The 13,132-nt window shown below is 43.5% G+C and overlaps 1 protein-coding gene across 2 annotated transcripts; it reads right to left on the bottom strand.

Annotated features, from left to right (window-relative positions):
• Positions 1-2,301: 2,301 nt before the first annotated feature.
• On the bottom strand, positions 2,302-4,947 carry slitrk3b (SLIT and NTRK-like family, member 3b). Of its 2 annotated transcripts, XM_076296023.1 has the most exons (2): positions 2,756-4,947; positions 2,302-2,722 (listed from the first exon to the last, which is right to left on the bottom strand). In XM_076296023.1, the coding sequence occupies exons 1-2, from the start codon at positions 4,945-4,947 to the stop codon at positions 2,302-2,304; spliced, it is 2,613 nt and encodes an 870-aa protein (XP_076152138.1). The 2 variants fall into 2 exon arrangements, with proteins under 2 accessions (XP_076152138.1, XP_076152137.1); XM_076296022.1 differs by having other exon boundaries at positions 2,302-4,947.
• Between the last annotated feature and the right edge of the window lie 8,185 nt (positions 4,948-13,132).

The following is a 13,132-nucleotide window of genomic DNA, read 5'->3' as shown; positions in this document are numbered from 1 at the left end:
CAAAGGAAATCAAGTGCAGCTCACTCCACTGATCTTCCTGTAATTAAGCCCTTCACTGTGCTGTACTGTGCTGCGCTGCACGGCTCTGATGACTCGCTGCTGTTACTCAGGGTCTCTCTGTGCCATGTCACTTCGCCCTGGCGCATCACAAGCCTGGCGTGTTCCTGTCTGAGCAGCTGATTTGACTGGAGCGCGCTCCTCTGCATAACAGATCAGCCAGTGTGCACCGGTGAGGCTGGACAGGAGCGTAATGAGGCCCACTCATGTGATGCTGGGGAGTGGGGAGGGGTGTTATCTCCCCCATGCACACATACACACACACACACAAACACAAACACACGCACACTTTAGACAAAGGCTTTAGTAGTGAACCAAACCAGACAGAACCGCTCTCCTGACGGACACATTTGGATCAGCAGCAGAAATGCCACAGCAGACGGCCAGCTGTGTAAATCTATGGTAGGACGGCCGCGCCGCCGCATTCTGCCAAGTTCAACATTAGCAAAGATAAATAAAGTCAGCGTTGATGCCTGTTGACGTGCTGCGTTGACATTATTCCTCATTCAACTCGCGCGTGTCCTTGGGCCCTTCGCTCTGTCAATCGTCCAACTACAAGGAGCCATTATCCTAACAACAATGATACTGTGGCAACAATTGAGACTGACGCTTTCCACCACAATTACAATAATCACACAAATCCCGGCGAATGCGTCTCATTCTGTTTCCCGCAAGACTCCAGTCAGCCCCACACAGCAGAGGGGCAAAGTCACACCAGTCTTGTTTATAAAAGAATCACTCACTGGGCTTCTCCCAGCAATAATCCCAACAGATTCAATAAACATTCTCTTAGAAAAAAAAAATACAAGGGCTTTCATGAAAAGGTTTTTGTACCAACATCTCCTGGAATATATTTACCGGTACAACAAAAAGGCAATGGTTTTTGATACTGCTTGTCATATTCTGTTATGGTTTTTGGGCGATATTTGTACCTTAGAAAAGCATCATACATGGCATACATAAAAAAGATGATACAGTTCACATTCCTGTGCTCCTGTTCGACACCAGTGCTGTATGATTCATTTGAGGCCGCTGTTTGAAACGGGGTGGTTACTCTTCCTTTGCATCCATCACAGAAGAGAGAGAAATGTTTCTTCCCTTATGCAATTCTGTGTAACTAGGTTAAGCCTGCCTGTGAATCATGAGGAGGTGTATCTAACTGTTTCCCTCCCATGGACACTGTGAGGACTGAGCTCAGTGAGGAGGACTGAGGAGAGACAGCCCAGCTCTCTATGGCCTCTCCCTGCAGGGTTATGACAGATTTGACACGCTGCCTTGCAAATAAAAATGTGTCCATTTCATACCACCACTGTGACGAAATGCAGTCTGCTATGCTTCAAACAGAGGTCACCAAGCATGTCTAATCATCATCATAAAGGAATACTACTTGAATGTGTGTTTTTGCGAAGGCTTATGCACTGTGGTGAGTGCATCTGTTTGTACAATAGCAGGCAAGTTGGTGTGTGTTCAGAATCAAAAGGGTCATGCTCATGGTGGGACTTGGTCAGACCATATGTTAGATAAGCACCCTTTATTGGATTCGTTTTTTATGGAAAGCTAAACCAGAGGCATAGTCTTTATACACTGATTTAACATTGTACAATAATTTCAACACTGAAATCTATGAATAAATATATGCACATTCTTCATCTAATATTTGCAAGATGGAGCACAAAAGGGTACCATCTCTGCGGTGAATAAACGTTCCAGAAGTCTCTGGCAATTTCAGTGTTCTGTTCTGACCTTGTCTGGGTCCATTTCACTGATCAATGAAGTCCCAGTAAAGACAATCTATTCATTGTGAAAATACATAATCAACAAAGCGCTTGACAGTTATACAATAACTGCTGTGTACCTATTTGTTGGAGGACGATTTTCAGTTCAATAAACACATTTCAGAAGTCCATATGCAAACAAGATAAAAGCCAAAACCAAAATATTTTTATAAAGACACGCCCTTTTTTCAGGTGCACACAAACATGTACTGTACGTGTGCATGACAGCTGCACTAGTGCCCCACCTTTCATACTTATATCTTTGTAATTAGATAAATAAAACTGTGGCCGTATAAAAATAACAATTAACAACATTGCTGGTTGCTCTTGCGAAGGCACTTGATAAAAATCTGAGTAATGTATTTCCTCCAGAGCAACGTGAGGGGAAAACACTAATTACAGACTGCAGCATTTCCTCCTTAGTCTTACCATTTTTTTATCAGAAAATGGGCTCTTTAGCAGTCATGTATTAAAATTGATACGACCTCTCCAGCACATCAATGTAATCCACCTTGGTTTTCAGCCTGGCCCTCAACTCGGGGTAATCACTTTGGGTTTGATTGGGACATCCTGTCCTTGTCTCGATTGTGATCGTTTGCTTTTGCCTGGCGTCCTGGTTGGTGTGTGGGTACTCGGGAGGCGGGTGCGCATGTCTGTCTGGCATGTCACTAAACCGGGTTTTAGTGCCAAATAGGCTATCCACAAAGCCCACCTTAGGAGTAGGACCCTGGCTGTCAATCACTGTCGGGCAGAGAATCCCGTTCTCGTGGAAGCCTGTGATGTCTCGGCATGGCGATCCGATGCCCACGATGGTGTTTATGGGGGAGCTGGACACAGCCATGGTCCACTCGTCCTCCTTCTCTGCGAGTGTTCTGTAATTTGACCTGCTTCTCTCTGGACGCTCCTGCTGCTGCTGCTGCTGCTCCTGCTGTGGCTGCTGCGGATGTTCGGTGTCCTCTGGTCTGGGCTTGTAAATGGGGTTGCTGCACATGTGCACCATAGGGGCAGCGATGCTGTCGTACACGTGAGTGGACGGTGGCGTCTCGGGGACCGGGGCGGGCTGTTCGGGGAATATCCCGCACTCCATCTGGATCCCCGTCAGTCCCACCTCCCCCTGCTTCTTGAAGGGCAGCTTCTCGCGGCGCTTGAGCGCGTACGCGCAGAGCGCCGCCGCCGCGAAGAACGCCGACACGAACAGCACCAGCAGGCTCAGGATGAGCACGGACAGCGGGATGACCGCCTTGGCGGGCTGCGAACCCGGCGCCGGGTAGCTGGACGAGACACCGGCACTGCTGCCAAACGAGACAGGCGAAGGGGAGGAGAGCCGGAGCTCGGGGCAGATGAACTCCACGGGGAGCGAGCGCAGGTCTTTGCCGGCCAGTGGCTCCGGGGTTTTGCAGGCCACCTCGCCCACCACCACTACGGAGCTGAGCGTGTCCAGCCACTGCTTGAGGGGCACCACGTCGCAGGTGCAGTCCCACGGGTTCTGGTTCAGGTCGATCTGGACCACGGCCTGCAGGTGCTCCAGCACGCCGGCGACAGGCAGGCCCTGGAAGTAGTTGTTCCGCAAGTTAAGGCGGGCGAGCGACGTGCCGGCGAAGGCCCCCTTGGGTAGCGTTCGCAGGAGGTTGTTGTTGAGAAACACCAGCTGCAGCGTGGGCATTAGACTAAAAGCCGCCGGGCGGATTTCTCTGATCTCGTTGTACTCAAAGTACAGGTAGCGCAGTCTCTGAAGTCCGTGGAACATATCAAGCGTTAGAATCTCAATATTATTGCCATTTAAATACAGACTCCTTAAATTTGGCAAATTGATAAAGGCCCCTTCCTGTATGTACCCGATCTGATTGTTGCCCAGGTGCAGTAGATCCAAACTGGAGAAATTCCAGAAGTCCGACTTGTAAATTTTCTGAATTAGATTCCCACTTAAATAAAGCTTCTTGGCATTAAGAGGTCGCGGCACGAGCTCAGAAATGTTACGAAATCCGTTCTCTTTACAGTTGACAGTTAAACCAAGGTCATTTATGTGTAAATTGCAAGTACAGCCAATGGGACAAATGATTGGGATGGGGGGTCTGGTTTGATAGCCGGCAATGGGAGGCTGATTGGGGAAGATGCTGCGAGGAGTCGGCGGGGTCTTGGACGGCCTTGGCCTTTTCGTTGGCTTCAGGGGTCTCTCCTTCTGCTCGGACGAGGCAGTGTTGTGGTTGACGGAGGACATGGATGAGGGCTTGGTGGGCCTGGCTCTGCCCGTGTAGAACGGCAAATGGGGGATCCCAAAGCGGGCCTCCACCTCCGCCTCGCTCATGGAGGGGCAGAGTTCGGTCCGCTTGATCTCTCGCAGGTCCTTCCCGTGCAGATGGAAGGGGTGCTCGCAGGTGATCTCGCCCACCACCGCCGTGTAGGGGATGCGCTCCAGCCAGGCCTGCAGCTGCACGATATCGCACGCGCAGTTCCACGGGTTCTCCTCCAGCTGGATCTCCATCAGACTGCGGCCGATGTACTCTAGCGTGCCCCTGTAGGCCAGGGCCTTGAGGCGGTTGCCGCGAAGGTCGAGGTGCGTCAGAGACACCGATCTGAACAGGAAGCTGGGCAGCGCGGGGATCAAATTGTCATTCAGGATAAGCACCCGCAGCTTGTGCAGGTTCCTGAACGCTCCGCTGTCTATCCTCTTGATAACATTGTAGTCGGCCTGCAGGTACTCCAGGCACTCCAGCCCCAGGAACGTGTCGTTGCGGAACACCTCCAGCTTATTTTCGTGGAGGTACAATCTCTTAAGGGCCCTGAGTCCATGGAAAGCCCCCACATGGATGTCCTGCAGAGCATTGTTCCCCAGATTAATAGCCACCGCATTGTTCAAGTGCAGGAAACTGTTAAAGTAAAGCCTGCGTAAGGAGTTCTTCTGCAGGTACAGCTTAAAAGGCCTCAGCCAGGACTGTGACACCTGGCTGACATTTGTAAATCCTTTGCCGTCGCAATGGACATGGAACAGGCCCTCTTTCACCTCGCAGTCACAGGGCTCGAAGCAAGGCTCATCTATTTCCTCCGAGTCGTCTAATAGAGGGATTGGGGTTGTCCATCCTAAAGCAATTGTGCTCAGCAGCGTAACCCACAACATCCTTCCGCCGAAGCCAGGTGATTGCATAGCCCCCGAGAGACTTCGTCACTGCACTGTAAAATAAAATAACTTTAGTGAGACTACTGTGGAATGCAACGCAATGGCTCCTGTGATCATGACTTTGCAGTACTAAGTGAAAAGAGGCCAACCATCAGAGCTATCTATCTGCTGTATCAAACGACTATGAAATCATACTTTGACATTATCTGTGTTTACAGCATCTTCATACAGCAAACACAAGTTATAATTCTTGATACATGAGCGTGCAGTTTGGAGGTCTAATATAGTAGCCTGTGCCATACCAAGATGCCTACAAACATGAGAAAATAACAGTCTTCTCACCTTTTCCCACCATCGTTATATGCTACTGTATGAGGGATGGTAGATGTGGTATGGGTATAGTCCATTTACTCCCCAAAATAATCTTCCTTTGCAGGATTAAAAAACGTTTGTTGATCAGGTGATAGCTAATGACAAAATAGTCAAAAGAGTCTATTTGACCTCCATAGAAAAGATTTTTTACTTTGCTAATAGGCATTTATTAGATAAAACTAACTGCAGGGGATTTGGATATACTGGCACACAGGAGGCTGAATTACTGTATTTTAAAAAGCCTTTATCATTAAATGAAATTTCCATGTTAGCAGCGCACGCACAGCCATTGGTTGTTTCAGACGCTGATGCAATTATTTTTAATGGATACTAGACACTTGGGAGGACACAGAAATGTCATTTTCGCTAAATAACATATGTTTTTAATGAGACAATGGCCCATTTTAATTATGAACTCTTAAGCACCTCACTTAAACGCACACCAGTTTTATCTCCGTGAATAACGTCCTAGTAGACAGTCAACGTATTCAATACGTTTCACGAAATACCCACTCGAAGATACTGATATCCAGGCAGGACTATCACATCGCTTTCTGGGGAGAATCGACCCAATGCTTCCGCTACCTTCACTCAGTACTGTGTAAGCACAAGAAAACCATTGAATGGCCAAGTACCGCATGAAAAAAAACGTAACTTATGGAAACCCACCAGGCTATAACAGAGAATTACAAAAGGTTTGGCAGCATATCAGCTACACATGCCATATTAACCAGTATCCAATTACTAAAAATCATTAACAAGTTAATACACTTAGTGAAATCCACTGCACTGTAATGTAGCCTAATCTATTATTATTTCCCTTTGTCTCCCTGTACCACCGCCCGCATTCGAATCCATACGGAAACTAAGCAGAAATGTGCGCTACTCACTCAGATTGGTGCAGGGCAATTAAAACAACGGCCGACAGAACACTTTAAACGCTGTTGATTCTTGTCATGTCGTGGTCATTGAGGCACACTCTTCATCCCAGCGTTCTTGTGGCAGAGGCAAATAGGAAAACCGAGGACGTGACTGGACTGCAATGTCTAAAAGAGGTTTGCTTTAGAATGCAGGTCCGCTCCCCTGACGAGCGCTCAACAGTGCAGCCAGTAGAGGCTGCAGCTTCACGCGTATGCAAAATTGCTACGAAGAATCACTTCTTACTTACTGATCCAGTGACAGCCTGTTCAGTTCGAGATTGATGCTGGAATATTGGAGGTAGAAGGGTGCTACTAGCGCATTGATAAATACAGCAACAGCTTTGAGTTTAAACGGGTTTTATAGTAGGCTACTCACAAACATGTAACCCACTGTAGGCTACAGGGCGCGCACATGCATGGGCATCTTCTACATTTGTTATCAGGACATTAGACTATCAATGCTGCAACCGTCCACAAGCATGCAGTCGAGAACATCTCTTCTAAATGAGTTATGATGCTTGTGCCAATTAAATATTTTCATATTTTCAAAAGAATTGACATGCTATTGTTTTAAGCTACAAACGAATTCCTGTGGAATGTTGGATATGGTGAAGTTTGTCATCACTACCTTTGAGGACATAGATCTTAACTGAAGGACCTCAGTGTGTGTGAAGTAGGCTAACCACTTGATTGTATTTTAACTGCTTGTATATTTTGCCCAATGCATATCGCTCTAACCGTTTAACAGGGCCTTATTTTGGTTTCCATGGAAACTTTCTGCCAGCTGGCATCATTGCGCAACATCTACTGTGGCGACTTTCTCAACTATCACTCAGAGACCTGCGGGCAATTCCATACTCCTGAAAATTCATGTTATATTCATCACCTACAAAATTGGCAAACTTTGAATCTTATTACGCCGACTTATTTTGTTAACTGTTTCGTGAAATAGGTTACCGACAACAGACAGCTGGATGGCAGAGCAGGAAATGTGGTTTTGACATCATGGAGGAGATAGGGAAGAACTCCTAACTGCGCGCATAGGCAAAACCACAGGGGGTCTTTAAAGTGTATTGTAGTTAGTAAAGTTGACATTTGAATGCAGTTAAGGGTTGAGCATAGCTCTCTCAGAGGCCACGGACTTCACAAAATGAGGTGAATGTATAGCCTACTACGGCATGCTATCATTACGCAGGAACTGATGATAGCCTACACATATGCGTTTTGTTAGGCTAGCTCATTTCCCGAAATATCCTACAATCTTACATCACTGTGCTATATATTCTACCTGAACTTAATTTATAAAATATCCTTATTTAGCACAAGTGGTTAATTTATGAATATCATTTTGGAGGTATAAGTAGGCTATTTTATAAAATTAGTTGATTAATACTGTCCCCTATTCTGGCCCCCATTTTTGCATGAACTACATTACCATTTGCTATTCATTATAGCCTATATTTAGTGTAGGAATTCAAATGAGCTTTTGGTGCTGGTGGAGCTATACTACAGTATATATAAAAAAAAATGTAGAAAATGTCTGGCAAGGCTGTTTTAAATGTTCATTTCACAATTTCGTTTCTTGCTGAGATTAAAAAAAAACTTGAAGTGTGAAATCAAAATGTGACTGACGTATCGTGATATTCTCTCTTATGTCTATGATATTCCTTTTACTCTTACATAATATGCACTTTATTGGTTTTCAGACATCCCACTTCCATACAAGCAAAAGACACCATTCATTAAAGCTACTACATTATGCTTACTTCAAGCAAAGAGTAGGCCTACCATTATAAACCTGAAGCTATTACATGACAAAGCAGGACTCATATGCTCTTTGGTTCTTCAAATACCACACCACATCTAATTCAGAGCACATTCTTGTATTGATTTTTGGTCTCCATCATGCAAATGTCGCCAAGATAATGGATAGGCCCTGGCCATACATTATAATGCAACATCTTCGTTCCAAGCCACAGAGCACTGAAGCTTTCCAGTGGATCTCCATCAGACAATCACCCAGCTTTTGTGGTGCTGATACACATAGCCTGACAGAAATCTCTTAGGGTTTGTGTGGTGGCTTGTGATAAACCATGCAATGGCTTGGCTACATGGCTATGCAATGTACTATAATATACAGAAATCAAAATGACTTATTACAAAAAAGATTCAGACTTAATTTTTCCCCTGACAGACATTCATTTTTTCCCCTGTATGGTTGCCATTCTTCTATGTGATTGTGATCCAAATGCAGCTGATTGTCCTTGTGGTCCTCTAGTTGGCCACCGAGTGTGTGCTTTAAAAAGACTGGTACACATACAGTACACAGGCCTGCCTCAATAACAAAACATGGCTCAGATAAACAATAAAAAAACATAAACAATTCCAGACAATCAGCAGCACTCAGCAACATACAGTAGGGAGGGGTGTCATTTGATCGTTGAGCTCCAATGTCAAGAACCTTTGCCAGAATCGTGGACATTACTTTTAAATCCACCACTCTTATTGTGAGTGTCAAATGTGAGTTACTTGCTGTATATTGCTTCTCTTTTCACCTATGTATTTTGCCATTGTAATCAAACCCTGGTTTTGCTTTGGTTTGGTTGTGCATTTATAATATTTCTCTGTGCTCAGCTTAATTTGGCCTTGCTGGCTACGTGACTAGCACCATTCCCTAAATGGGTATACACTGGGATATAATTAAATATCAGCCAGTCCCTAAGAAGTATTGATGTGTCCTTGCACGGCTGTCAAATACCTACACTGCCAAGATCAATGGACTTCCTTTTAGAACATAGCTGTTTGGAGGGAGTATGTAAACTACTCATTGATTCACTTACCAGACTTTTGCCAGAGGTACACTTTACACATCCAACTCAAGTGTGAAATCTGGTTGTGAGTAGTGTTTGCAAATAACAGCTGGTTAAAAAGCATGGAGGTGGCTTTACTAATGATAACTCCTGAAGACCCAACTCTTCAGAGAACATCTCCTCTCGTAGCACTACTTACAACTAGTCTTGCTGATCCTAGCACTTACCACCTGACTAGAACTGACACTTGACTGTTTAAAAACAGCACTCACTGATGCACTTATTCTTATTGTACTCTACCTTTTTAAATTGTCCTAGAATTGTTGAGAGAATTGCTTTAAAAATCTTAAACTGTTTACCATGTTGATAGACGCTTTGGTTAAAAATGCGTCAGCCAAATGTAATGTAATATAAATTATTGCCCTTGCTTGATTCATGGCTACCCATTCCCAAATGAAAAGGAATGCACCTCACATAATAGGAATATCTCCCCCACCACCTCACAGGTTTATACAGCTGTGGTCAAGCTTTTGAGATCACTTTGCCTAAAGGCATTTGTTAATTACCTTACCGGGGTGACACAGGGATAGGGGTGGGGGGGTCAAGGACACTCCAGACACAAGACAGCTTGGGACCAAAGAAATCCACATTGTGCAGCAATCGCCATGTCGGTTTCTCCTCTGCCATGCTCCCACAGACCTCAGACAAGGACAGCAGGCCCTGAGCTATAGAAAACTGTTAGGGCTAATTACACAAACCTCCCATTTAATTAGGATTTAAATTGGTTGTCATGGGAACCTGGCCTTTAGAGCATCCAGGTAAACCCTGGGTAGATTAAGAGTGCTGTGACTCCAAAGGCATTAGGCAGCTTCTGTGCTGCTGCACTGCATCTAAAGTCTGCCAGCTTTCAATCAGGTACTGTTTTCTGTTTTTTTTTTTTTTTTTTTTTTTTTCCTTTTAGTTTTTCACTCGGGTGATTTTCTTCATGATGAAGAATATGATAATATTTCCACCTCACTTACTCTTTGTTAATGGTGCTATTCTGTTTAACCCTTGAATCGTCTTGAACACTCAAAGCATGATGTCCCTGAATGTTGGATTTATCATGTAGTCTTGAATAGAAGTGCATGTTTAAGTGGCAAAGGCATCAGCATATATTTGTTTCATATTAGACTCACAAACAAACTCACTCAACAATCAAAGGAAACAATGCTAAATAATGCCCCTGTAAAAAAGAGAGACACTTTCATTAAATGTATGTCTTTTGTTCGTATAAGACATTATGAAGTGGTGCATTACTCATAATATTCACTTGGCACATGCTATCCTTGCACTCATGTTTATACTCAATGCTCATCTGTATGCATAATTACTTATTAGTATTATATACTGCATGTACGACAATCATAGTGGGAATCGCTACAGTTTAATATCCATATCTCTTTCTGTATAATTAAACAACTGAACTATGGCTAGGGGAATCTGCTGCAGTCTTGCATCTGATTAATGTGCAGAGACTTGTCCATAATTGGTAAAATAAAGAATAAGTTACATTGCAGGACACTAATGAATATTGACAGCTTATTTCAAAGAAAGCAATTAACCTATGTGAGCTATTTATTAAGTCTCAGGCTAGCTACACAAAGCTGTTGAAGAGTTAAGTTTTCATACTGCAATAACACCATATTGCTTGGCAGTGAAATGTCACATAAACATACTGTGGTAATGGGGTGTCATGGATGCACCAGTCACTACCCTCTGCTGACACAGACTTCAAAGGTAATTAAATTGGACTCCAAAGAGCAGAGACGTGGAACAGAGAGAGAATATCAAATCCTTGCCAAGACACTGAATGGCTACATTAGAGAAGTAATTTCTGTTTGCTTACAAGATGATATAAAGCAACATAATGACCCTGGACAATTGATTTAATCAACTTCTCCTTGTAGAACTGTGAATGTTTATGAACAGATAAACAATGAGCACATTTGGTTATTACACATGGGCCAAAAATATTAGCACATCATTTACCATATGATTCAATGAAAAGATTGAACAGAACATCTTTTCCACCACAACACATTTTTCCCTTTAAAAATACATACCCAGTTCTCTTCTGTACAGTACATTGTTATTTCTTGGTTTTCTTATTCTTTGACAGGGAGATATTTAGCTAAACTGCAGGGACTAAGCTAAACATGTCCCTGTACTTTCAATGGGAGGAATTTTCACTTCAACCACATGCATTTTCTATTCATGTTAGACGAAGTGCTAATTTGTCAAAATGCTTCTTGGCGTTCCACTGGGGCCACATACTGCAGAGGAAAATGAAATGAAGTTTGGGACAACCCACTGCGCAGGGCCTGTGTTTTTCATACTGTATGCGCCTACAGACCCACTGAGAAGCACATTATGCAGTCCGTGGGATGTCTATTTAGCATCCACTTTCTGCTGACCTTCTTTGAGATGGTGGGTGTTTAAGGATGTGCAGCTGAGATTCTGAGTAAATTTCATTTTCTATAACTTCTGAATGAATCAGTCAGGTCGGGCAGTGTTTAATGCTTGGACTTTAGTGTGACAATGTGCAGGATTTTCGTTACATGGTCCTGTTGTAATATTGTCTTCACAAATTCCTTTGTGCTTTATGGTCAACACTGGATTTTCTTTTGCAATTCTTGCCACTGTGAGTGGCATTCATTATTTAAAAACAGAGACTTTGTTAAACATTTAAAAATTAATTACACTTGAGATAGATTTACATGAGTCAAATTGGCTAATATGTTTACACTGGGATATTGATGTTAAATTGCAGACTTTGAGCATGAAAGCTTGCAGAGGAGATTGGAGTACAAGAAGACATCAGCATCTCAAACAGTGGCAAAGCAGTCGATCAACACTCTATTGCACATGCTATTAAGTCCACTGTTTCCAAATTATTTGCTTTTTTCAAACTTCAAACAGGCTGCAGACATGCTGAAGGTAAACTCATTCAGTCGAAATGATAGATCTTGATATAAATGGTTTTGATTCTGTATATTGGTTTGCATTCAGTAAAAGAACTTACATATACAACAACAATATGCATGACTGCAGGTATACATACCACAAATTGATTGATTATGGAAACAAATGGCAGACGTTAAAGTGCGTTAAAGCCTAAATTTGTTTGGTTATCCTACAGGTTTAGCTACATACACACAACAAATCGATTGGTTGTGGAAACAAAAGACACACTGAGTACAAAAGCCGAGATATTTGTTTAGTCATCCCAGACTAGTATGCCAGCATTGACTATTTAAACCCTGGGTCAGAGTCCCACAAACTAATCCATAGGCTAACAGTAAAACTGACAAGCTGGCACAGACATTTACATTACCAAAGATTGTTTGTAAGGGCCACCATGATGCTGCAAGCCAGTGTTAGAAAAACTGGGGCAGTCTCAGGCTGAGTCATCCAATATCACCAGTGCACTCGACCACTCTTTTCTAATGACTAATTCCAGCAGTTTCAGTGACCTGACACAAAGCTGTTCTTTTCATCAAGACAGGCTTGTGCAGTAACTATACTATTTCAAGTTCAAATCACAATGAAATTGAAATTGAATAAGTGTTATGTGATAACTCCTGAATTTCCTAATGATGAGTGGGGTGACATGGGCTACATGCTCAAACCTGGAGAATGAGGTATTAGCTGACATTGCCATACAGTAGGGACTTGAGTGTTGTGGGTGTGAGCTTGGTTCAACAGTACAACAATGCTCATTAGCTCTGACAATGAGATTATCATCCCAGCAGAACCTAATCTGACCTAAGGTATCACCACCAATTTGGTTGATAGCCTTGCAACCATCTCTTGATAGGTTTTCTGCTTGGTAACCAGTTCTTCACTTGAGGTGACAAGGTGTCAAAACACCCAACCTGCACATTGCATGCATTATAACTATATTGGGAAAGCATCTTTAAGTGGTGGCTTTGGCACACACCTTACGATGCAGTCTGGACAGCTCACTAGTGATGATACCTGGCATCATTGGGTGCTTCAGGTCCTTCATCATCAGACAAATAACCTAGTCCAAGCAACGCA

This window comes from Alosa pseudoharengus, unplaced genomic scaffold (assembly GCF_046254945.1).
Source record: "Alosa pseudoharengus isolate Yale_2024_CS ecotype anadromous, Long Island Sound unplaced genomic scaffold, YU_APseudo_1.1 YU_APseudo_1.1_scf_2, whole genome shotgun sequence".
In the NCBI taxonomy this organism is placed as follows: domain Eukaryota; kingdom Metazoa; phylum Chordata; class Actinopteri; order Clupeiformes; family Clupeidae; genus Alosa; species Alosa pseudoharengus.
The sequence above is the reverse complement of the archived record's forward strand: the minus strand, read 5'-3'. Positions and strand labels throughout refer to the sequence as shown.